Below are 24,640 nucleotides of genomic sequence, written 5' to 3' on the forward strand. Positions count from 1 at the left end.
AAGCTACCACCGCTTGTTCGGGGTGGGTTGTTTTTTTTTTTTAAATTGCCGGGAGAGTTCTCCCTCGGCAATAAAGTGTGTCTACACTGCCCATGTCACAGTGCTGCCGCGGCCGCGCTGTAACGTCGGCAGTGTAGACATTCACTTTCACTGCAAGTTAGGGCAATACCTGTGCCTGGGGGGTAATTTGACCTCAGCCCTGCTCAGGGATAGGCATGCCTGAGTGATGAGTCATTGCAGGCTCTGCTTTGAGGGATAAGTCAGTGTAGTTGAGTTGCCCCAGCATGCCTTTGAGATGAGTCACTGAAGGCTCTGCTGGAGGGGTGAGTCTTTGTAGCTGAGTGAACAGCCCTGGTCTGTCTACCGGTTTGCCTTACATTCTCCTTGTCTGAAGTCAGCCTGAACAAAGGTTGATAACCTCACTGATGTGCATCAGAATCAGTCTCTCTCAGAATCATAAGCTTGTATGTAACACAACGGAGAGAAATGGGTCAATAGCTCTTAAAATCTTCCAATGCTTCTCCTGGTTTTGGAATGGCTATGACCTTTGCCCTGTGCCACATTTTTGGGATGCAGTTGTCCTGGAATCATCAATTAAGGAATTTGAGCAGCAAGTAAAGAAGGAAGGTGAGCCTAGGTGAAGAAGGAACTCATGTGAGTATTATCCAGGCTTCTGGGGGACATGTCTACTGCCTTCTTGTGACATCCCCATGAATAGTGCACAGCAAAACGAAAGTCAATGAAGTGTTGAACACAGGCAAAGAGCAAAATGAACTGCATTTTAATGCACACATTTTGAGTCTGAAAAGGTCTCTTCAAGTGTCAACTTGTTCAGTGGAGCTAACAGAGCAGCGTATAATTATGAATATGATTTTGAGCTTCTACAGCATCTGTGGTTAATTCTGGATAATTTATTTCCCCCCCACCCACACTATATTAATAGCAAATATTTATACTACAGTAGCATCCAAAAGCTCCAATTGGGATTGGAGCCCTATTGTGTTGATTGCTGTACAAACACAGTAGAGAAAATCCCTGCCCTGAAAGGTTTACAATCCTAAACACATCTAATGGCTCATTTACACAGTAAATGACTACAATAAATGGATCCAAAGCACCTGCAGGAAATAATGGAAGCATTTACATTGCCACAGTGTTCTAAATATTTTCCAAATTTTTTCATTTTTGATAGTAATGGGGAGTCAAAGGAACTGCACCAACAGTCTATCATGGATCAAAAAAACAAAAAACACCCCAACCTTACCTTACTGCAAATGACAATGCTTTCCAAAATTAAATTTCATTAAATTAAATTTCAATTAAATTCGAGAAGAAATTCTAAATCTCACTTTCCGACTCTCTGCTGCTTTGGAGGAAAAAGCAATACATGGTTTGTTGGAACTAACCAGTATTTTTCAGAGAAATTTGTTTAGCTGTCTTTCAAAGCAGAGAATGTGAAATATTTAGCTACATTAATATGTGGATGAAAGCTTGCAAACTGGCTTATTTTTGAATTTGCACAAAGTTACATAGAGCTATTTAATTGTGATCATCTCCAGTGCCTGATTTTGAAATGTCAAGATTAACTGGCTGTTTAAAAATAGTTTCCCCATTATTCTTTTGCTCAGTAATAGGGAACAAAAATATTATTAATAATGAGATTGTGCTGCAAAAGGTGTGATCACACACTGTGCTGGGTGTTTTTCTGATAGCCTTTTACTTAAATAAAAGGAAAAATTAAATAAAGGTTTGACTGCTTCATTGCCCATTTGTTTATTAGGCCTTCTGATGAGGTTTTCGGTAATACCTGTTTGAGAGGAACTGGGCTGGTGAGATCACAGTCACATGAACTTGCAGGGACCAAAATACCTTGGAGTCATCAGGTAAGTGTCATATATTTCATGGGACTTGTAGAGGAGTAGTTACATAATAGCACCACACACGTTCCCTGGGATTTACTTAGAAATGTTGGAATGCTATTTTGTGTGAATTGAGTGTTGGTGATAGGAAGGGGAAGTAAACAGGACATTCTAAAGGTGGGACAAGAAGCACCCTTAAGCTTGGATAGTTCCATCTGCTTTGCACAACGGGTGGTAATTCATTGAGTTCAGCCTAATATATTCAGGTAGCGGCGAATGCTGGATAGTTCCAATTACATTTTTAAGGTAGGTGTGTTTTGAATCCATATAAAAGTTTTTCCCAAAGGGTGGAGCACACTCCCCTTGGGAGGGAGTGGGGGGAGAAAAGCATGAAGGATTAGCCTGAAAGGTAGGCAGCAGACAGTCCTCCCATTTTTCTCCAGAGGATCAGCTTTCATTGGGGGAAAAATGTGTCTAGCTATTACATTTCAACAGAAAACCTTCAGTACATGAAGGTGAGCTTAACCAATTGTCTTCCTGCGTTTGCAGGGAGCATGAAACAACCACTCTGAAGTGTGAACTGCCTCATTCCTTTCAGTGGGAGCTAACTCCAATGATACTTTAATCATCAACATTGTTCACTAGTTCATTGCTCAAAGCACGTAAGAAAGGAAAGAAAGTTACTTAGTTAATCAGTACCATTTGGATAGTGGAGGAAATTTACCCCAGGTTATATGGACAGGCACCTTATGTTTATGTTCCCCCTTCCGTATGGGGCATGGAGCTGGGATTATCTGTTAGTATCAGGTTGCTACACTTCATTCCATCAATTCCACAATATTTCAGGGACTGGACACTGATGGACCTGTCATCATCCTCTTTTTTTATAAATAAGTTTTTCTCTGGAGCCTACATAGGTATTTCTATCTATCTGTTTGAGATGAATGATCCTGTTGAAGTGATAATATACCAAACCATACAACACTGCTTATCAGGAGAACATTGTTACTTGACCCTGGGATAAGATTTTATAGCACACAAAATAAAAGTGAAACAGAAGCTATATACCTCATTAAGCAAAAGAACTCTGTCTAAAATAGACAATATGTAGGATATCACCAGGTTAGTGATGTTCATTTGAATGCCAGCTAGTAGGACACTCCATTGTTTATGAAAGAATTATTTTATCTTGTATTTCTTATTACATTTCTGACTTGGAGATACTCATGAGTCCTAAAGCATTACATTATCAGTCCCTTACTCTGGCAACACCAGTTACTTTATCAAACAAGGACATTGCATGCTCCACTATCCAGAAATAAAACAACAGTTTACCAAACATGATTTGAGCAACTGCATCCACTGAATCTGTTTCATATTCTAAAATGTTCTCTCACAGTCTTGAAGCTATTGAAAACTCCAGCATCTTTGAATCTATATTTTAATGCATATTTCTGCTAATAAACACTTTAATAGTGACACCCACAGACATAACACTTCTAGTATAGTACAGAGCAAAACCAGCCCAACACTCTAATGCAGGGGTCGGCAACCTTTCAGAAGTGGTGTGCCGAGTCTTCATTTATTCACTCTAATTTAAGGTTTTGTGTGCCAGTAATACATTTTAACGTTTTTGGACGGTCTCTTTCTATAAGTCTATAATATATAACTAAACTATTGTTGTATGTAAAATAAATAAGGTTATTAAAATGTTTAAGAAGCTTCATTTAAAATTAAATTAAAATGCAGGGACCCCCGACCTGGGCAGTCTGAGTGCCATAGGTTGCCTACCCCTGCTCTAATGGTTAATTAACTGAGAAATCCCTCTTTTTCTTACCACTTCCCCTCTTATTTTTCATCATGTCCCTTCTTATTCCTGTCTCTGTTTTGTGGATCCACTATAGTTAAAATTTTGTACTTAAAGCTAAAAACCAATGTCTTGTATGAAACATATAACACACAAGCTGAATATACTGGTTTTAAACCCACAAAATGTTATTAAAATAAGAATGAATAATGTCACAGCAAAGAATTCAAAAAAGAAAAAAAACCTAAAAAAATAACCAAAAAGATTACAAAGTTAAGAAGGTTATTGTGCAGAAAATTGAAAAGAAAAGAAAAAAGTGACAGAAGTTAAGACAATTATAGGGCCAGAATACAAGAGAAGCACAAAAACACACTGGCATCTGAACAGAAATGTTTTATAAACGTTGATCTGAAAAAATGTATTAAAAACACATGAATTAAAGGAAGCAAACAAAAAAAATTCAAAATACCATATACAAAATGAAATTTAAAATAATATTAAATGTCATTAGTTTTTAAATCTACACTTACTACTGCCATAACTATAATTTTAAACGAGAAACTTCCTTATTCCAAAATGCTACAGAGATGGTACATGTAAAAGTTAAACTATCAAAGTCAGAACTTAACATATAGAACTTCAGCAAAGAACATGATTTTCAAAAATAATAGTATGTTCTCCTTGGATTACTTAGGAACTCCCTCCATCTGACATATTAACAAAAGTTAATAAAACCTAATGAAATATATGCATGTAGCTGTGATTTTGCCTTTCCAACTGTTAATCATACCTTTCACATCTTCATCTTCAATAGTCGTATTGGAACTTTCTGTTGACTCCTGTTGAGAAGTAAATACAAGTAAAATGCATAAAGTGACCCAGCATATTATTCATGCACTTATGAAAATTACACTTGGTATTGTACAGATCATGCAAAGCCTTGAAGCAGGCTATGTGGATGTAATTCACAAACAAATGGCCACAGGGATTGAGATGTTTGTACCTGAAACTAAATGTCAATAATTTTCATCCATTTCAAACGGGAACATTTTTATTAAACGTATTTCTGGCTGTCCAGTTTTTGAATGTCCATGGATGTACGGGGAAATATAAAAATATCTTCATGAAAATGAGCTAGCTTGGGTTTTTTTTTTATACTTTCTATTAGACAGAGTATGTCTGAACTGTTATATGAATTACGTCAGTCAAATATTAGAACTTGCCATTTTAAGCTTAGTGAATATCAACTGTGTAAAATAAGTCATTCCATTTGAGCTTTTAAGTATAAAGTAAGAAGAATGCTACATTTCACAATTTACAGTAATTCTTCTGCTGATATAAGAACTGATGCAATAAACTGAAAGGCTCCCATTTATTTCAATAAGAATTGGGTCAAATCCATGATTGCATTTTTATATTCTCCTTGTACCAAAAATTTTGAAAGAGAGAGCAAGTTACTGGAGAGGCCCACAACAATGCTCCTAGATAATCTAAGATATCTTTGAAGAAATATTCTTTAACCAACCAGCCACACAAAGGAATGACTTGTCCATCAGACAGTTGTATTGAAATCTTTGCAGTGTTAAAAGGCAAGGCTACTTATCACAATTTTTATAAGATATTAGAAATGTGAAAAATTAGGGAGCACACTTAAAAGGACACTGTCAAAGCTAGTAGGCAAAAAATCTGACCTACTCTTTTTCTCCTAATTTTTTTTGTAGAAGATCTATCTTTATGATTTTTAAAAATAAATGCTCTGTTGCAAATAAAAAAAGAAAAAGCCAGCAGCGAAATACTCATAGCCAGTTTACTTCTGAGACAGAAGGGAAAAAAATAAGATTTGTTTCAAGCTTCCAAAGAGTTACTATACACATTAATTAATTAAATGAAAAATCCCAAACACCCTAACAGTGTCCTTTTGTCTACTATGATTTCACAATGACAAGTCAAAGAAAAGTTTCAGAATGGTTAATGCATTATTCAAATGTAAAAGAACAAAATTATATGCATCAATAAACAAACTACACTAATCAATCCACACATACAAACCAAGCTAAATAAACCGTCATGCTTTTCCTATTGTGAATGGTTCACTCCACACAATGGACATACCATGCTCTATCATATATAGTATCTAGAAGAAAATAAAAACCACACACACACAAGCAGGAAACATCATGCACAAGCTCACACAAGAGATGTGGCCAGTAATATGGAAGCATCCACTCCAGTTGTCATGCTAAAATATTTGTTTTTGCAGATAATGAAATTTAACAGTAACTTTCCCCATAAGTGGTTTTCCTGTCCATGTTATGACTTTTTGGGATATAAAATATCTAAATTGCTATGAATATATAATAAAGTCAAGTAGATGTAGTCATGCCAAAGAGCTCCAGTGTTTTGGTTTTTTGTTTCCCTTTGCTGGGCTTTAGTAAAGATTTGACTAAAATTAAAATGATGGCGGTACACTACCTATTAATAAAACATGGGAGATGAAATATGGACCGGGGTCCAGAGAGTAGTTGGTACAGGAGTGAAATGAGCATCACAACTTATTCTTACCCACAAAGTATAAAATAAATAATCAAACGAAGAAGAGATATGACTACAAATATGCACAGTTAACACTTTTTCCATGCTTGTGAAATGCCTGCCTCTGATATTTTCCACTAAGACTCAATCCTTTGCAAATACAGTGTTGAGCGATCACAAGTAATTACACTAGATAAATGTGACAACAATCCTTTGGGAACTTTAAAATTCTCAGCATACCCATTTAAATCTGTTTAAATAAGTGAAATCTGCATATGAAAACTAGGAACATGAATCACAAACGACAATATTCCCTAACCCTTTTCAAGTCCACGCAGGGAGAAAAAATTACCAAACGTTATAGAAACCAGACACCAAACACAACCATCACAGCACAGAGAAGAAAATCAATGAGAAAAATGCATCAAATCAAGATTTATGAATTCAAAAGAGCTTCTTGCCACTTCAAGTGTTAGCTTCTTTTGAAACTACAAGATGATGTTATGGAGTAAGTCAAAAGTTCCATGCAGAAGAAATGTCACAGTATGATGCATAAGCATGCTGAGAAACAGCAGATGGAAACGGCTCAAAATATGCCTTCATCTTTAGTGAAGGCTTCATACACAAGTCTTAAAAATAACCTCACTATACTCTCTTCTGAACACAATGTTCCTTTGTTTTTTTGAGAACTTAAAGTTCTTGCCTGAAGCAAGAGATGTACAACACACCATGGACCTGGTTCCTCAGGGTGCTGGGCGCTCTCATCGCCTACAGACATCCACAGGAGCTGAGGGAGCCAGCAGCCAGGAAGAAAGCATTCAGCGAGAACAAGCCACAGATGAATTAGGCCCAAAAGGCACCAGGTGCAACAGATCCAGGAATGAGATTTTCCTTACTAAACTCTGGGTAATGGGCACATTCTGGCTTAGAATAGTGGATGAAATGTGCACTTTGGAAAAGCAAGATGGAGCTGATTCTTTCTGAATACCTTATTTCCATCAGGGTTGTGGATTACTGTAGTTTGGGGCTCCTGAGTGAGAACAAAATAAAGAGAAAAACAGTTCTCATTGGTAAATACATTCACATTAGTGTGAGGGAGCACGAGAAGAGCCAGCAGACAAGTGCTAAACAGTGACAAGAGCTAAAGCAAATGTTAACTGCTGCCAAAAGATGAAACAATGTCTCTAATAAAGATTCCTCGACTGACAAGCTAGCAAGGTAGGTTACCTTACCTACTGCAGCGGCATGCAAAGACCTTATTCATGATCAACACACACACAGGACTCTGAAGCGGCAGCTGAAGAGGCACCGTGTTTCACAATGTCTCATATCAGATACATTGTCCCTTTTTGCCTGACCCTGCTTTAGCTCAAAAATGGTGAACTATTTTAATTTAAAAAATAGTGTATGCTTATTACTAAAGCAAAAATGAACACAAATCAAAATAAAGATGGGCTGAGCAGATTCAGAAAGATTTGGGTACCTCTAAACACCAACGGTGTTTGGAAGCACAGGGGTTATATCCAGTCTGTTGCCCATTTGAACAGCAGAGATACCAACTATGATGGAAGTTCTTGATGCCATTTCAAAGTTTAACTCCCCTCTTGCTTCCCTTAAAATGCCAGTTAGCTGGCACAGGAACAAGCTGCAGCAACTGTAACTTTTTAATGCACTCTCAGAGGTCTGGGAATACCTGATGGAGTTGAGGACTCATGTACATACCATAAAACCTGTAAACTACTGCTCTGAAATGACTTGACTTAATGCAGGCTTCCATGGGAGCTGCACATACAAATCTATGGGCAGAATTTGTCCTTATGTTTATATTAAAGAGCAGAAGCATTTCTTCAGAGCTATGTACCAAAGTACATGAGAAGTAATACTGCTTAAATTTAGGTAATTAAATAGTAGCATGTGTGTTCGTAAGCCTTCCTCCATAGCATATTCTTAAGAAATGTGACTTACCAACAGAAGCAAGATTGTGACGTAGAATATTTATGTACGCTGTCCTACTGTTTAGTAATATTCTCCCAGCAGAACTTATTATTGAGTAATGCCTACTGCATATTTAAAGTGGCACTATACAAAAAGCTTTATAGGACTAAGGTGCCTCTTGATCCCAGAAAGTGAAGCCTTGCAAAGTCCTGCTGGGTTGTCAGAGAATAGGGGGAATGAAAATCTGAATAAGGTCTATGTTGTTGTTGCCTAGCAATAATCCTGTTAGCTCTCCTGATGTCAAAACTTGCATTAAGGCAAAAGAAAAGATAATAGGTACAATTTAAAAAATAAGTCAGCATTTAAAAGCACTGAAACAACCATCAGGTGAAGAACTAAGGGCAACATCAAGCGCATTCTATTCACTTTCTTACACTGCATGCAAAAAATTAAACTATCGCTACTAATGCTACCACACTACCATGTCCAGCTTTCATGTCACGTTTTCTATTTATAAACATGTTGCTTCACAATGGACTTCCTCACAAAAAGAAAACAAAAAGAACAAACAACGAGAAAAATTGTTCCAAATTTTTAGAAAACAAAGAATAAAAGGAAAAACAAACAAAAAACAGTAAAGAACTTAAAGATAGGGTGAAAAAGAAGATTCCAGGTATACCAGCGCCGGGGTAGGAATATTTTCTTTGGGGCTGGTTACCACGTTGGTTTTGTTGTTTATCTGTAGGTATGCAGAAAATAGAAATAGACAAGCCTTAGAATTCTTGGTAGCTAGCATATCTATATCTCTCTATATAGAATATCTATATACAGATATAGATAGGGAAATAAAGAGTCACAGAAAGGTCAACTTACGAACTTGAAAAGAACACTGACCACAGATTTGATAACTGGCTATAGCTTCTCCCAAAGACACTAGTGACAGTATTTTGGACTTGCTCAAGGAAGTTCTATATAGAGCATACGCAGTTTCAGCTCTGACACTTAAATGAATGAAGAATTTCTTAATAGTGGCTATAACCACGTAATAGGAATTCACAATTAATATGGCTTTTAGAAAGAAAATGCCTATATTTCCATTGTGATTTATTCACCAGTTTACGATCATGCAACAGTGTTAAGTAATATACCATCATTTCACTTTATTTCTAGGAGGGTGTTACTAGGTTAAATGTCATTTTGTTTTCCATGGAAGGAATCTTCAGTGGTTCAAATGTAGGTGTCATTTACACCCATATAAATCTGGAGTTACTCCACGGAAATTGGTAACTCCAGATTTATATGGGTGTCATTGAGGTCAGAATATGTACAGGTATATTTACTTTGAGATTTTTTTTCCAATTAAGCATTTAGTATTTCAAATGAAAAACATACATGTTTCATTTTCATTAAATGAAAAACTAATTTGCTTGTTTTTAAAAACCTCAATACTATCATTTTCCAGTCTGTTTGTGGCTGCAGTAATACCTTTTGTTTACTGTACATTGGCCTTTCAGACCACAGAGCCTAAATTAAGAGTATAACTTCCTGTACTGTAGCTTCTCAACACTATTATTTTTGGCCCTGATCCTGCAAACAGTTATATATGGGAGTAGTCTCAATGACTTCAAAACATATAAGTCTTTGAAGGATTGGGCTTTTATTTCTTTCAAAAAATTATTCTCTCTCTCTCTCTCTCCAAGCAAGACTTAGCAATTAATTTAAATTTCTCTGATTCTTATACCCATTTTTAAAACCCACCTTCCATAACTGCACCTGTACAATCAGGTAGGTAAATATCACTGTGGTTGCAAAACTGGAGAGATTTTAAAAATCAAGCCCCAAATAAAGTTTTAATACCAACTGGAAAGCTGGTTTCAATTATAACTAAAGCTTGTTGGATTCCGTTGCTGTCAAACTATTTTCAATTAAAATTACTAGGATTTTTTAAAAATATTTTTGACCAGTTCTACTTGTAAGAGCAGCAGGTCAAAGCAGCAAAATGTAAGGTAGGCTATCCGCATACAGGGTTGGCATCATTTTACCTGCCAGGTATAGAATCTCTACAGCTCCACTGTGTCAGTACTCTGGTACTGAAAATGTAAACATTAAATGGGAAAGAAATACAATAATGCAAATCCAGACTTCTCTTCTTTCACTGATGGACATTTTGTCAATATTAAAGTAAAATTAACTACCACATTTAAAAACCAAAAGTCAAGCCCTCTGTGTCAGTCAGGCTGTTGGGGAATATTTTTCTTATATAAAAGTCTTCAGGAAATCCAAAATGTTGAAGATTTGAATAATATTTACCAGAGAGTGTAATGACATATATTGGCCTACCCCTAGACTAATGGTTCGAGCACTGGGCTGAGAGCCAAGAATTTCTGAGTTCTAATTTCAGCTCATCAATCCCTCCATGGCCTTAGGTAAATCACTTAACCTCTTTGTGAGATGGGGATAATGATATTTAGGCCATGTCTACACTTCAGATTTCCCCCAATTCTACCTCTGTACTAGTGCAATCCCTAGTACAGACTGATAAAGCTGCTGAGTAAGCTTTATTTGGGCAAATGTGCCCTAGGGGTGAAATCATGACCCCTCTGAAATCAACGGAAGCTGCTGTAGCATTGATTTTAATTGGGCCAGGATTTCACCTGAGGTGTTTGCACTGGTGGCTGCCCATCAGTTGCTGGAATCAGAGCAAATCTGAAACATAGCCAATGTCTTAGTTAGGACATGTCTAGACTAGGGAACTCTGTTCTTCTGTAACTACATCCATGTAATTAAGATGATGGAAATCCCTAATACAGACACATTGCTCTGGTGCAAAACGGGCTTGCACTGGAGTTCGATTTATCCTCTAAAATACTGAAAGACACATGCCAAGCAGGGCAGTGTCTCTATATTAGGGACAATCTCGACCTGCACTTAACTACCTTACAGGGGTTTAGTAAGGAACAATTAATGATAGAAAATGTCACTACCTGCATTCCTTACTCAGGGAAAAAAACCCACTGAATTCAAGGAAATGTTGTTGTTGTTTTTTTAATTAAGACTACATACATTATGGAATAACAACAGTACACACAACCATGAACAATCATATTATTTTTCTCTTGTAACAAGAGAAAATCACTCTCCCAAGTTGTACAACCAAAAATGAATATTCATTGACAGTTTGGCCATCAAGAGAGAAGTAATCAAAGAGCAAAAAAAGAAGAAATGGACATATACAAAACATATATGAGGGAGGGAATGAAAGTTTCAACAGACTTCATTCAGTCCTAATCAGCAACATCAGAAATCAAATAACACGCCATAGAAGCGCTTGTCATGGAACACATAACAGACAAAGGATAACCAAATTTCAGAGAGAATTTTGCCTGAGTAAGGAGAGCAGGATTGAGCCCATACTCCCCTGGTCAAAATCCTATAAAAAGTAAACAACAACATTCATTCCACTACCATTGAGAACTGAAGAATATATATTCAAGCCTATTAATGGTACATCACGAATACAGAATTTACATTAGTACAAATGAAAAAGAGAGAATATATTGCATAGTCAAGTTATTTCGTCAGTGTGAGCACAGCTTGGCTAAACACTTCCAAACTTAAAGAAAAATGGTAGGCTTTAAATATTTTAAATCACCGTTATTGCATTTATTTTAACAGAAAGGGGAAACTATTAAAAAAGAAATTCAGCATTTTCATACCAAATGATTAAGTGATTATGGAAAATTATTCTAAATTGGTGTACTTTTACTTGTTGTCAGGAAGGAAAACTTTTTTTTACTAAAATTGTGGTTGCCAGGAAACACTTTTTAACTTTATAGCAACCCTCTCACTCTCTCTCTCTCTCAGAGCAAACAGTTGGGCAGGGCCATACAATCCTATGTATTAATGGTTTTTATATATTTTTTAAAAAATTGTATAAAACTGTGTCTCAGGATCTAAATCCTCCAAGCCAGTGGTTCTCACAGCCGGTCCGCCGCTTGTTCAGGGAAAGCACCTGGCGGGCCGGGCCAGTTTGTTTATCTGCCACGTCCGCAGGTTCGGCCGAGCGCGGTTCCCACTGACCGCGGTTCGCCGCTCCAGGCCAATGGGGGCTGCAGGAAGGGTGGTCAGCACATCCCTTGGCCTGCGCCGCTTTCCGCAGCCCTCATTGGCCTGGAGCGGCGAACCGCGGCCAGTGGGAGCCGCGCTCGGCCGAACCTGCGGACGTGGCAGATAAACAAACTGGCCTGGCCCGCCCGGGGCTTTCCCTGAACAAGCGGCAGATCGGCTTTGAGAACCACTGCTCCAAGCATTCTATGTGGTGTTTCAGCAGACTGTAAGAGCTGGCACACAGTGTGTTTGGGATGCTGAAAATATCCCACCCTATCTGGTAAATGGCCTGTACTTTTGTATTAAAATGAACTGTTCTCTTGCTGAATCATTGTATCCAGCTAGATGATGATATAGGCCATTTACCAGACAGGTATTTTCTGCTTTTCAAGGGGAGGTCTGCTTGCCCGTGACAGAGGGACCAGTTGGAGGAAGTGGAACATTTGCTCCCTTCTACCTGGATCAGCAGTACAGAGGCACGGTGAAATGTCACCGTTGAGTAAGCTGCCTCGCAAGGATCACCACCATCATCCCAGAATTCAGAATCAATGCCAGTTAAACAGGAGGATGGTCACTGTCTGCCTGGGGACTCTGGTGCTGGGGGAAGGGAGTCTATGTATTGGTTCTCAAGATGGGGGATCTGAGTTAGAGGTTGAGGAGGTCTTGGGATGAGGCTCTGGACTAAGAAGGGGGTTGGCTGGGGGTCTGGAGAAGGGAAGGAAGGCGGCATGTCTGCTGTGGCCTATGCTTTTAGCTTGACATCCTGATGTGAGTCAAATGACAGTAAGACACTTAGAAAAACCTTATTATTTGATACTAAAAGTACAACATCCCCCAAAAGAAAATAAACAACCATCCTTCCATTTGATTTCAAGGGACAATAAAAATATACAAAGCAGGGTTTTGAAAATCACCTTAAAATGCCCTAAATACTGGATATGTGCTCAGTTAAAGCTGGAATCAATAAAAGTGGCTCTGGCAGTGAATTTATTTATTTATATAGATTTTTTTACAGAAGGGGCAGCAGGGTAGAGAGGTGTCTCTTAATGGATTCCTGATGTTGAACCGTATTCATACTATATGAGTAAAAGCTCTAGCAATTTCCCAAGTATTGCAATTTTTAATTTTTTTTTTAAGTTTCTATGTAAATAACTACACAGAGGGTAATGTCTCCATTAAACTTATTACTATCAATTTATTATTTTAATGTTATTAGTTTTTAATACAAGGAGATTAAAAAATTAATGGAAGACTGTGTAAACAAATACTAATTTTTTTAGTGTACTAAAGACAGCTGCATTGGCCAATGTTACATCTACTTTTTTGTATTTATATTTCTATAGCTAAAAATCTTGCTTTAAAGAATTGCAGAACAATTCATTACAGATGGCATATAGCACTTCTTGGCTTAGAAGTCACAAGTTTTCATGTTAAAGGTCTTGTAGCTTCTCAAGTTATGTTAACAAATTAAATGCAATTATTTGATTTCTAAGTGTGAATGTTTCACAGGAGGAAAAATCTGGCAGATAAAGATCCTCACCATCATTTGAACACTCGAACTGGACTTCCTTTTCTGAATTGACCAGTCAGAGAGAAAAGGAAAAGAAGAAAATGTGACTGCTTGGATTGAAAGTATCAATGCATGGAGTACAGTATATTTTTGTTTTCAAAAAGACAGCCTAAGCTGCGGTAGAGAAGGAAATACTTTTTTTGTGGGGGGAAGTTTCTACATGAGAAAAATGCTGAAAACAAAGACTCCCACGCAGGTAAACATTTCCCCCCTTGCTTCACATAACTGAGCAGGAAAATGGTAAAAAACTGAAAAGTCCTGAAAACCGCAAGTATCAGATCCCAACAAGTGTAATATTAGCAAACCATTGAGGATAATTCTCAGTAACGTTGCTATCAAAATGGAGATACAGCAGATGCCATTATAAACCTGTAGGAAGAATGGTATTTATAAAAATACTGGCCTGACTGGAGCACATAAAATTCCTGCATTCCACAAAGACATGTTAAGGAATCTGTATTGCAATGACCTAATCATACAGAATGATGTGCTTCTTCATCCTCTCTAAGATGCCCATTATTTGACTTTGGGTAACATTCAGGTTAGAGTATACTGAATTCATTTTAAGAGCCTTAACATTTTTAAGTGTGAGAGAATGTGTGTGTGTAAGTGAGTAAAGGACAAATCTGCTGTGAATTGAGTATTTAAGTAAGTAGCACTCTGTTAAAGAAAAGGAAGTTTAAGCAGAAAACTAAAATTCAGGTCAAAGACACACTCCTGAGAAATGAGGCAGAACTGAGAAGAGAAGAAACTTTGCATTATCTAAGGAAAGCTGGGGTGCTTTATTTAGTCTTCAGGAATCCTCTGAGAAAAAGAAATAAAACATTTTTCAATGCTCAGAGATTTGTTTCCTGGCTATTTTTCAAAGTATCTGTCTATAACATTCATTTGTGAAGCATCTCTCCTCCCGCGGGACCTGGCGATATGAAAATAGGAACTCTAAATCATCTATGAAGTTGCCAAAATGTTCCCATTCTTATCAAGGTCTATTAGTCAGGATGAGCTTATTCACTGAGATCTTAAACCCCCGGACTTCTGCCAAGTACACCTGGTAGAATGTACCTCATGTGTGGCCCAAACTACCAGTAAGCGTCTGACGTTCCATCAAGCTAACACACCCATGACCAAAGTCTCATTTCTATTAAGCAGCTAAAAATACAGTGAGTCACTAATGACAGGATTACCCTTTATTAAAAAGCAAAGAAAATATTCCCTTGTCAGCATTTTTCCTAACCTTATTTAAAACATGGTACAGTTTTTCAGCTACTTCTTTTCTGACACATTATTTTGAGCTTAAACTAACTTCACCTTCTTCAAATATACAGTGAGAACCATTTCTTAACACAACCTATGAAGACGAGATGTAGTTATTTCCAATTGCAAAGTCAATAGAAGTTGGAATGGTACAAGGAAAAGAAGGCTGAATGAGATGTATAGTTTGGTGCATTTGTTTAACTTACCTTGACTCCATCAGGTTTTTTCAGTAAACTTTTTGCTGCTGTAAAATGAGAGAATAAATTCAATATCAGCAGGTTATCAATAAAGTCCATCAGGTTTGAAGCAAAGCAAGCACTTTCTGTTTTTAGTTCCTCCCTCTGCTGCTTTACATTTAGGAAACGGAATATTTACAAATTCCAAACTACTGGACATAAGGCTGCAGTACCACTTTTCTTAGATTTGCTACCTTGATTTTGTCAAGATCTACACCGAGCTGCATTAGGCACTAAACACTGCCATATCCAATAGAACCTCATTATTTCACATTGAGAGTCCTACTATAAGTTTCTAAAATGTGTGCATTAGCGTATAAGCAAACACACAAAAGCCGTCAATTGGCAAAGGCTTACGCATATAACTCTAACTGTATGAGTAGATGCACAGCTGGAGCCCTGCCACCTATTCCCCAGTTTATCTAGATTTTTGGTTATCTAGTCTGGCCCCAGTCGCAGTTAGATTGGCTAATTGTGATTCCACTGTATTTTGTAAAAATGATAGCATTTTACTATTACATTTTTGCTCAGAAATGGGGAGAGATTAGCTTTTTTGTGATAGATACAAATGCCCACCTTGCTAGTTGGCACTGGGGCTGTTGCCAAGCCAACCCAGGGGAGAGAGACCCTAGAGGGCCTTGACTCCTAGGGGTAGCCTGTGATCTATGTAGGGTTATGGTAGAGTGGAGGGGAATATAGAGGTTGGAAATGGCCGTGAACTCCAGCCTGTAGTCGTCCACCTAGTTCAGTGGACGCAAAGACACATTACTGACTCCCTGTTCCTTTGATTTTGAGTATTTAGTGCTACTTCTGGAGACAGGTGAACAGCTCCTGGTGCCCTCTTCACATAGCAAGATACCCAGGATGAGGAACAGAAGAAGATCTGAAGGCTGGAGAGGTCTTGTCCATGCTGTTACAGCTGGTGGTGACATAAGGTGACTAAGTGGCTGTGGGTAAGCCATTGGGCTGCCATTTGTTCACAAATTTTTAAAGGGGAGTTTGCAGCCATTTCTCCTTGTTACACAGAGAGGCAGTTGCTGAGGACAAAAGTGCAAAGAAATGGAGGGTTTGGAAGAGTTTGGACTTGACTCTTGGTGTTGGCTTCACTGTCTTGCACAGCTTGAAGCATTACTCATCTGGACCCTTATCCTGAACATGAAGGAGGATAGTAGGGAGCACAGACATTTGAGAAAGGCCCCTTCATTTGACTGGCGGAAGGAGGGCTTATTCTGTTGGGAACTGCATTAGTCTAGTTTCAGCCAGTTTGCTGGGGTACCACCATTTCTCTTGGTTAAGTTAATGAAGATAAAGCTTCTGCTTCATCTACATTTCTGTGTCCATGTATTATTATTCACCTGCTGTGTCTGGGTCAAGTGCTCATATTATTGTGGTTCTACTGTAGACATGATGGACTATATAACCATAGAAACTGTGCAGAAAAGAACAAATCTTTATTGGAACTTTAACTAGAGCTGAAATTAAGGTTATCTTCTATAATTTAGTAAAACTCCTCAAAATCACTTTATCAGTTAGGATAGCAGATCCACTCAGACCACTGTTAAGACGGTGTCACTGCTGCCCATCATAAACCCCTATTTTTCAGGAGCAGAAAAATTTCATTCATAAAAATTTATTTCAAGCTAAAGTTGACACAAAGTATCTCCACCTGTGCTAAGGAAGAGTAATGCAGAATATTTTTATATGTGAAAAGCATGTGTTATATTTAATATATGCTGCTGTTTTACTTTAAACTCTTTGGACTAAAGACTGCATTTTTGTTAAACGTAGGTTCAGCACCTAGCACAACGGGCCTTGATTCTTGATTGGGTTTTGGGCTCTACCTCTGTACAATTAATCAGATAGGAAGAGCATCAAAGTCTTAAACTAATTTAGCAGAAAATAGCTATTTTCAAGCTACAGGAAAGAAAAGACAATTAAAAGTTTATTGGCTTCACAGGTTATTTTATACTCATAGAACTAAAAAAAACCTCACCACCTATTGAAAAAAATTAATTCTTACAAGTTGCTTGTCATAATATGAACTACATCCTTCCGATGTTATGTTTTATGTTTAAAATCTTTTACATGTTTATGGAAACAATTTTTTAAAATAAAAATTAAATAAAACAAAACAACAAAAGAGTCATAATGAAGGTTGTTACAGCCATTACTCCTCCCATTGTGCCTGTAGGATTGCTAGCATGTAAGGGGATGTGTCCCTTGAAATGTTTCTTGTATGGGACTGGTATGTGATATTTAATATTATGGGACATAATCTATACTTCAGTCCTGTACATTAACAGGAGCTTCATGCCCAGAACAAGCGTAGTATATATCCTGTACTTTGCATACTGCAATAACCACACACAACTATTTAAAGAAGTACCAGCTTTAGCTACGAATCTTTTGCCTTTTTTGTTGGCTTGTGATATAATTCTAATACTATTTAAAAGCATTTTGTGTATGCAAGGACACTGTATGAGAATCAAAAACTGCAGTAGCAAAGCATATTCTAAAGTAAGCTAACAATGAAAAATTTGACCATGCTGATTTCCCACAACTAAAAAGCAATTGTTATAAATAAATCCTAAGGCACTGCTAATAAGCCAGAAAGCAAACTGAGAAGAAATGGAATTGTGAAAACATGCAGAGATTAGTGTGGTTCAGGGCAGATGGCAATTTTGCTTAGGAGGTACAAAAAAGATGTTTCTTTCAGTTGCTGAGGGTCTTACCTCACAAGAAACACACATTCCACATAAAAGGAAGAAAGAAAAGGAAAAAATAAAACACTTTTATAAACACATTGTTATGGACAAATAACCTTAAAAAGCATGCTTTCAATGAAATTCAATGAATAAATAACTCAAAAACTAAAATATCATCTCAAGTGCAGGTATGTCTTAAATTAACCACTGAAATGATGGATGAAAAAGTCTTTGATCACCATGCCAAGACATTCTGAAATAATATTTTTAAAGGACCATGACATTCTTGTTCTTCAGAGAGGTGTTAGACCTTACATATGATGTATGTGAAACAATGATTATGGAGAATGATTAGAAATGATACACATGCTTTATATTTTAAGATAATCCATTTTTGACAAGATACTCAGACTTAAACTACAGCATTTCTGTTCAACTCTTAAAGGAAATTGAAAGTTACTGGCAATTCATTAAACATTAACCAAATATAATTTACAATTCCTAAAGATGGTTTTACATGTTACAGCTGGATATTAAATAGGGGAACCTAACAAAGAAGGGCACTGTGTATTCCAAGCACCAAGCAGATTGGACCAATTGGTCTCACTTGCATCCTGCTGTAGCTTGTTTATATTTTTGGATGCTTTGATGCTTATTATTCTTCAAAACATGCTCAATGCACTATAGCATTTTATCTATTAAATATATTGCAACAGAATTACCTCAGACAGAAACAGGATGTTGCAAAGTTACTGCAGAATTCACCCCAAGTTATTCAATTGCCTGCACTCCTGTTTGTGGGTGTCTTATATGCATTATCAATGTCTGGTTAGGATAAAGGTTGCCAGAATAATTCTCAAATATTGAGGTTTACATTGGCAGATTCCCAGCTCCTCCCTTCCAAATAAGAATGGAAACACAATGTAAACAAAAATATATCATAGCTATTTGGGGGACAAGATTCTGGCTAATCAGCAGGGAGGGGAGTAGATGGTCGGGGGGAAGGAAGAAAACGAGAAGGCAGAGAAGTTTAGGCAATCGGAGGAATGAAGGGAAAGAAAGGCTTTAACACTTTTACAAATTTCCCTTTCAGAAATTTATAGCTATTTTATTTTTGGTATTTTTTCTTTTCTCTTTCATTGAAAACTTTAAATATGTAACTATAAATTTAAGCATAACACAATATTTTGAGGGTGTTCCTATTTAAGACATAATTATAACTGTGCCCTGGGCTAATAAACACCTTGGTCTTCAGCATTAGAGTTTGATTACTATAAACACCTGCACCTGAGAGTATATTCAGCCAAAAGTACAACTATTATTTCATATGCAGAAAGTACTCTTATGTTGCTATAATATGATGCTCGAGAATGAGACAGAGGTAAAAGAGTGAAGAACTTTTATGTGTTTATTGAGTATTAAGAAACCCAAACAAATAGGAATGGTATTAGAAGTAAACTTGATTTGATATATTACTAGAAAAGTAGTAAAATATGTACTATAAGGTTGCTTTTTATATAAGATAAGAACATAATACTTATGTCTGTAAAGTTTAGAAATGTATTTTAGTTTTGCATATTCAACCCCTCTTCTACTATGTAATTTAACTTTTAAAATATTATTCTTTGACCATATTTCAATTTGCACATTTATCCTTAGCATTTGCAATTTTTCTCTTCCTACCTGGAATATTTTCTAGGCTCTTTGATAGGATTCTACAAATAAGAACGAAAAAACCCTCCCCCTTCACAATAAGGGAAACAAACAGACATTGCATCAAATTATTACAACTACCACCAGTACCTTACAAAAGGCTCATTATGACCCTTTAGTTTAATCTACAGCAGCGAGTAATTTCTGCTCTGATCACTGCAAAAAAGAAATAACTTTTATACACTATACTTTACATACTCCACAGTAGCAAAGACCTTGACTGTACTAAACTAATTCTAATTAGAGCCTGGTTGCATTAAGCAGATACCAAAATGTAAAGAACATAAGGATTTGGAGCTCAATAAACGTACCTGAGAAATTTCTGGTAGCCAGCATAGTTGTCAAAATGGCCCCCTGTGTACACATATGTTAACTCAAATTAGCATTATTTATGCACAGCTCTGAGCATGAATAGACCAAAAAGGCAAATGTGCTTAACCATAAATCATTTGAATATCTAAGTCAACTCTGGAATGATGGATTTTCCCTGCATTATTTGGCATAAGGTGCAGTACATTGGGAATGGAGAAACTGTAGCTTATTCTTAAAGCTATTACCTATCATAATATCCCTGAATAGTTACTAAGCTGTCAGAACAAGTCTTGCCACAAATGTATGTGCACACATAGGGATATTTGTCATCAATTAAATTGCACACATATGACACTGGGAACAGAACCCAGACTCTTACTTTAGTTGCTTGGGATGAGTTGTGTTCAACTGGGATGAGTTGTATTCAACATACTTATTGTGTGTGTGTGTGTGTGTGTGTGTGTGTGTGTGTGTGTGTATATATGTATGTAATGTTGTCCACTAGTGGCTGGCCTGCAAAGAGTATAAAGGGTACACTACCACAATCAACTAAGGGAGGTTTTCCTTTATCTAAAGGGAGAAATGCCTGTGATTTTAAAATGGAGGGTCATCACTATCGTCCTGATTCCAGAGGGATATGTAGATTATATTTATATTAATTGCGTCTTAAAAGCAGTAAAAATGCTGCTGGAAATGCATGCAGAGCTCAACCTTATGTTGTTTATTAAGCACTGCAGCACAGTTCACATGGCTGTACTTATTTAAAGATCGAAGCCTGATGTTTGTTTATATAGCTTTGTTTTTAAGTGTTCACAAGATAATTAATATTCACCATAAAATCCCTTTAAGGAATGGTTATCCTCTACATGGAATATATGTCTACTTATCCTTTTACCCTTCAAAAATTACCTGCTACTAAAATGCCCCTGAAGAAATTTTCTTTCTTACCTTTAGTTTTCTTCTTGCATTGAATTTCTTCAAGCAATCTACAGTCTCCTGCCTGTGCATCATAGAGGCCACAGTAGAACGTTGCTGAGGGAGAAGAAAAGAACAATATTCAATACACACAAATATATGAGTAATGCTGTATTTATTGGAGAACAAGCATATCATAACCTGCATGGGCCAAATTCTTAAGTCTTAAGCTCCTATCCTTCACTGGTATCTACTCAAGAAAACCTCAATGCCCCAGTGAAGTCTCCAAGATTTTGCCTGGGTGCAGGGATCCATGCCAATGGAACCTGATGCAAAACTGGAGACTCAGTTTGTACTCAGTCCTTACCTATGAAAAACTCCAACTTAAATCAGTGGGGTTTACACCCATGTAAGAGACTGACTAAAAACAAACCATTTTGGCCATATAGAATTATAAAAATAGAAAATCAGTAATAGCATCCTGAATTGTGGTGTCCTGTAAAATTCTCTTTTAAAAAAAGAAATGGAATTTTATTTAACATTAGAAGTACTGTGTGATGCACAGGAACATGAAATGTGTAAAAAGGAAATAGTCAACATCCTCCTTATTTCCTCTGGAACTCATTAGCACTTGTATTGTTCTACGATAGAGAAGACACTGCCGCCTACTAGAATGAGTACAGGGTTGGACACCAGGAACACATCAAATCTGATTGTGGCTCTGTCAGTGACTTGCAGAGTATCCCCAGGCAAATCCCTATCTTATTGTTTCCGTGTTTCACCCTACCTTCACAATGGGGGCAGTATCATTTACCTATCTCCCAGTGTTGTGAGAATTAATTGCTCTGAAGATGCAAAGCACGATATAAGTGAGACTTTTTATTGATACAGCTCCATACTATATTCCCTGAGCATGCACATAATAATGATGTCTTAAGGGCCATGATCCTCCATTCTCCTCAGTGCAAGTGGATGTCTGTATCCACTCAAGAGCCCCAGTGAAGTCTCTGCTCTGCCTGGGCACAAGGGTCTGCCTGCACGGAGCAGTTTCTCAGGCTGGAGCCTCAGTTATGGTAATTATTTCTAGGTTCACAGAGTCTAGATAATTACAGTTTTATCTCCTCTATTTAACTACATTTCAACGAAACAGCTCTAAGGAAGGAAAAAATAATCATTAACCTTCTGAATTTGTGCACTAGATTTCGGAGAATGCTATCAACTATTTCACCTGTAAAATATTTTAGGCGTGCAAGTGGAAACTACTTACACATATCCATGGATGCTTCAGTGCCTCTGATGCTGTGATACGTTTGGCAGGGTTGATGGTAAGCATTTTATTGATGAGGTCTTTGGCTTCAGGAGTCACTGTATCCCACTCTGGTGAGGGAAACTTAAGGAAAAATATATATGTAATTCTCTCTCTCTCTATATATATATACACACACAGTATATCACATGAATGGATAGCAAAGCTTAAAATTTGAAGAGTAAAGAAGCCTGCTATAAAGAAAACAATTTCAAACAACTTTTTCTGTAAACATTATGTTTTTTCTTCTTTATTGTTTTGATGACTTCTAACAGGCTTGTTGTAGATGTTAACTTATTTTGTAGTGGAACATTTACAGAAATGTGTACAACAACATGATGCAAACTGACACTTAGAGGATGAAATTACAAATTTAAGGGGAATAGAGTAGGCTAAGAAATTCAGATCAGCGAGTGTGCTTTTCTGTGTTTGTACACTGCCTAATACAGTACTGCAATAAAAATAATAAACAAAATTATCGTAGAGACTCATTTGTCTTCTTGAATGTTAAATAGTGTATATGACATCTTAATGTTTAACCCCTGATTTATGAAACCACTTAATCAGGTACTTAAGCCCATCCCAGCTTAAGTACCTGATCAGCAAAATATTTAAGCATGTGCTGAAGTGCCATTGGAATGGGACTAAGTGTGTGCTCAAGTGCTTTCCTGAAACACAGCCATAAACAACTTGTGTTTTTCACTTTTTAAATTAATGAATTTAGAGCTTGTGGAAATTGAGCATGGGGCACGGGGCACTTGCAGGTTTAAACTAAATGGTGGATTTTCTATAACTTGAAGTCTTTAAAACATGATTTGAGGACTTCAGTAACTCAACCAGAGGTTAGGAGTCTATTGCAGAAGTGGGTGGTTGAGGATCTTTGGCCTGCAATGTGCAGGAGGTCAAACTAGATGATCATTATGGTCCCTTCTGCCCTTAAAGTCTATGAATCTAATAGCCCCCCTAGTCACTGCTGATCCACAGAACAGGTATCAAAGGGGAGTGAGAGTGCTACCTTCTTCTGCAGGGACCACCTCTATGGAAGCATAGTCCAGTCTCTATATGTATTTAATCACTGCCTTCTCAGCTGTGACTGTAGTGCCAACTGGAATGGTACGTTCTGCAATATGGGCGCTTGACCACCAAGAACAAGATTGAGACCATAAACTCATTTCCACTACAAGGCTTACATGAATGGCTTAAAAGACAGAAAGCTCTGTATGCCTTACAATTTTTTGAGTCATGCAGTTTTTAAATTGCTTAACAGTTGAGCACCAATAGACTTTATTTCACTGTGTCTAAAATAAATGTACTATAAAATCTATAACACTTCTGAACTACTAGTCTAATCCTTCCAGTGTTCACTGCTGGGCACTGAGAGTCAATGGGACTATTCCCACATAAGTGTTTGCAGAACTGCGCTCTATGACACTACCATTATGCAGGCTACAACTTTATGAAAGATAATGCACAGGAAGAAGTCATTTAGGTTGGTAGCAGTGATACTCTGAAGAGTTTAAAGTTTTGTCAATTTAGAAATATTACTGAAGATCTGAACAAGGCAAAAGTAACCAACATTCATAAAGGATTTTAGACTAATGTAACTACCAGACTCAGACTTTGAGCAGTAAAGGAATTTGATAAAAACATACTGTAGGAGGTACTCATATTTGTAAGGCTCCTTTTGCACACATTTGTCCCAGCCAGACACACACATGCAAACGTGTAAGTGAATCAACTGAGATCACAGCTGTGATACTCTGTAACTAATCTAACTGAAATGTAAAATCAGTAACAAGAAGCAGCTTAAAGAGAAACCTTGTGCTTTCTGAATACCACCCCTAAAAAGCAACAGTTGTAGGATTGTGGGCAAAGGCACACAGTAGTAGAAATATAGGTACTGTTTAAACAGGTAGATAGAAATATATTGAGTAATGGTATATATTATATAGTGTACAGGCCAAAGAAATGTTTACACATATAAAAAGAGTGGATCATAAAAATGCTGATAAAAACAGAAATATTTAGGAACTAATTCCTACTTAGTTTTCGCTCCCTTCTTAGTCTAGCAAAATCATATTGAAAGCTGTAATTAAAAACAATTATAAGAGTAGCTCATAATACATACGTCATAAGCACCAGCCTTGATCTGCTGATAGAGTCTGTGCTGGTCTTCATCCCAGAAAGGAGGGTATCCCACAAGGAGGATATAGAGAATGACACCTGCAGGAAGTCCAGAGTAGCACTAATTAAGCCATTCATGCAAACTAGCCCAGTGAACATGAACTGAATCATACCTCAAGGCTGCACAAAACAGGTACAAACAAATAAGGTAAATGACTTATTTGGTAGTACAGCTGAATAGAAATCCTCCAGATGTTGGAAAATA

At 37.2% G+C, this 24,640-nt stretch overlaps 1 protein-coding gene across 1 annotated transcript in view; it reads right to left on the reverse strand.

Annotated features, from left to right (window-relative positions):
* CAMK2D (calcium/calmodulin dependent protein kinase II delta) overlaps positions 1-24,640 on the reverse strand; it is a gene marked incomplete at its 3' end in the record, with an annotated part of 242,535 nt that overhangs the window by 45,233 nt on the left and 172,662 nt on the right. The window contains exons 9-16 of the mRNA XM_029910700.1: positions 24,380-24,474; positions 22,213-22,335; positions 20,979-21,062; positions 20,030-20,072; positions 15,271-15,308; positions 8,813-8,872; positions 7,187-7,228; positions 4,457-4,505 (exon numbers count right to left, since the gene is read on the reverse strand). Of these exons, the coding sequence (XP_029766560.1) occupies positions 4,457-4,505; positions 7,187-7,228; positions 8,813-8,872; positions 15,271-15,308; positions 20,030-20,072; positions 20,979-21,062; positions 22,213-22,335; positions 24,380-24,474 (534 nt within the window). The remainder of the gene's footprint in view (positions 1-4,456; positions 4,506-7,186; positions 7,229-8,812; positions 8,873-15,270; positions 15,309-20,029; positions 20,073-20,978; positions 21,063-22,212; positions 22,336-24,379; positions 24,475-24,640) is intronic.

Source organism: Terrapene carolina, unplaced genomic scaffold, assembly GCF_002925995.2.
Source record: "Terrapene carolina triunguis isolate 2854851 unplaced genomic scaffold, T_m_triunguis-2.0 Scaffold66, whole genome shotgun sequence".
NCBI lineage: Eukaryota > Metazoa > Chordata > Testudines > Emydidae > Terrapene > Terrapene triunguis.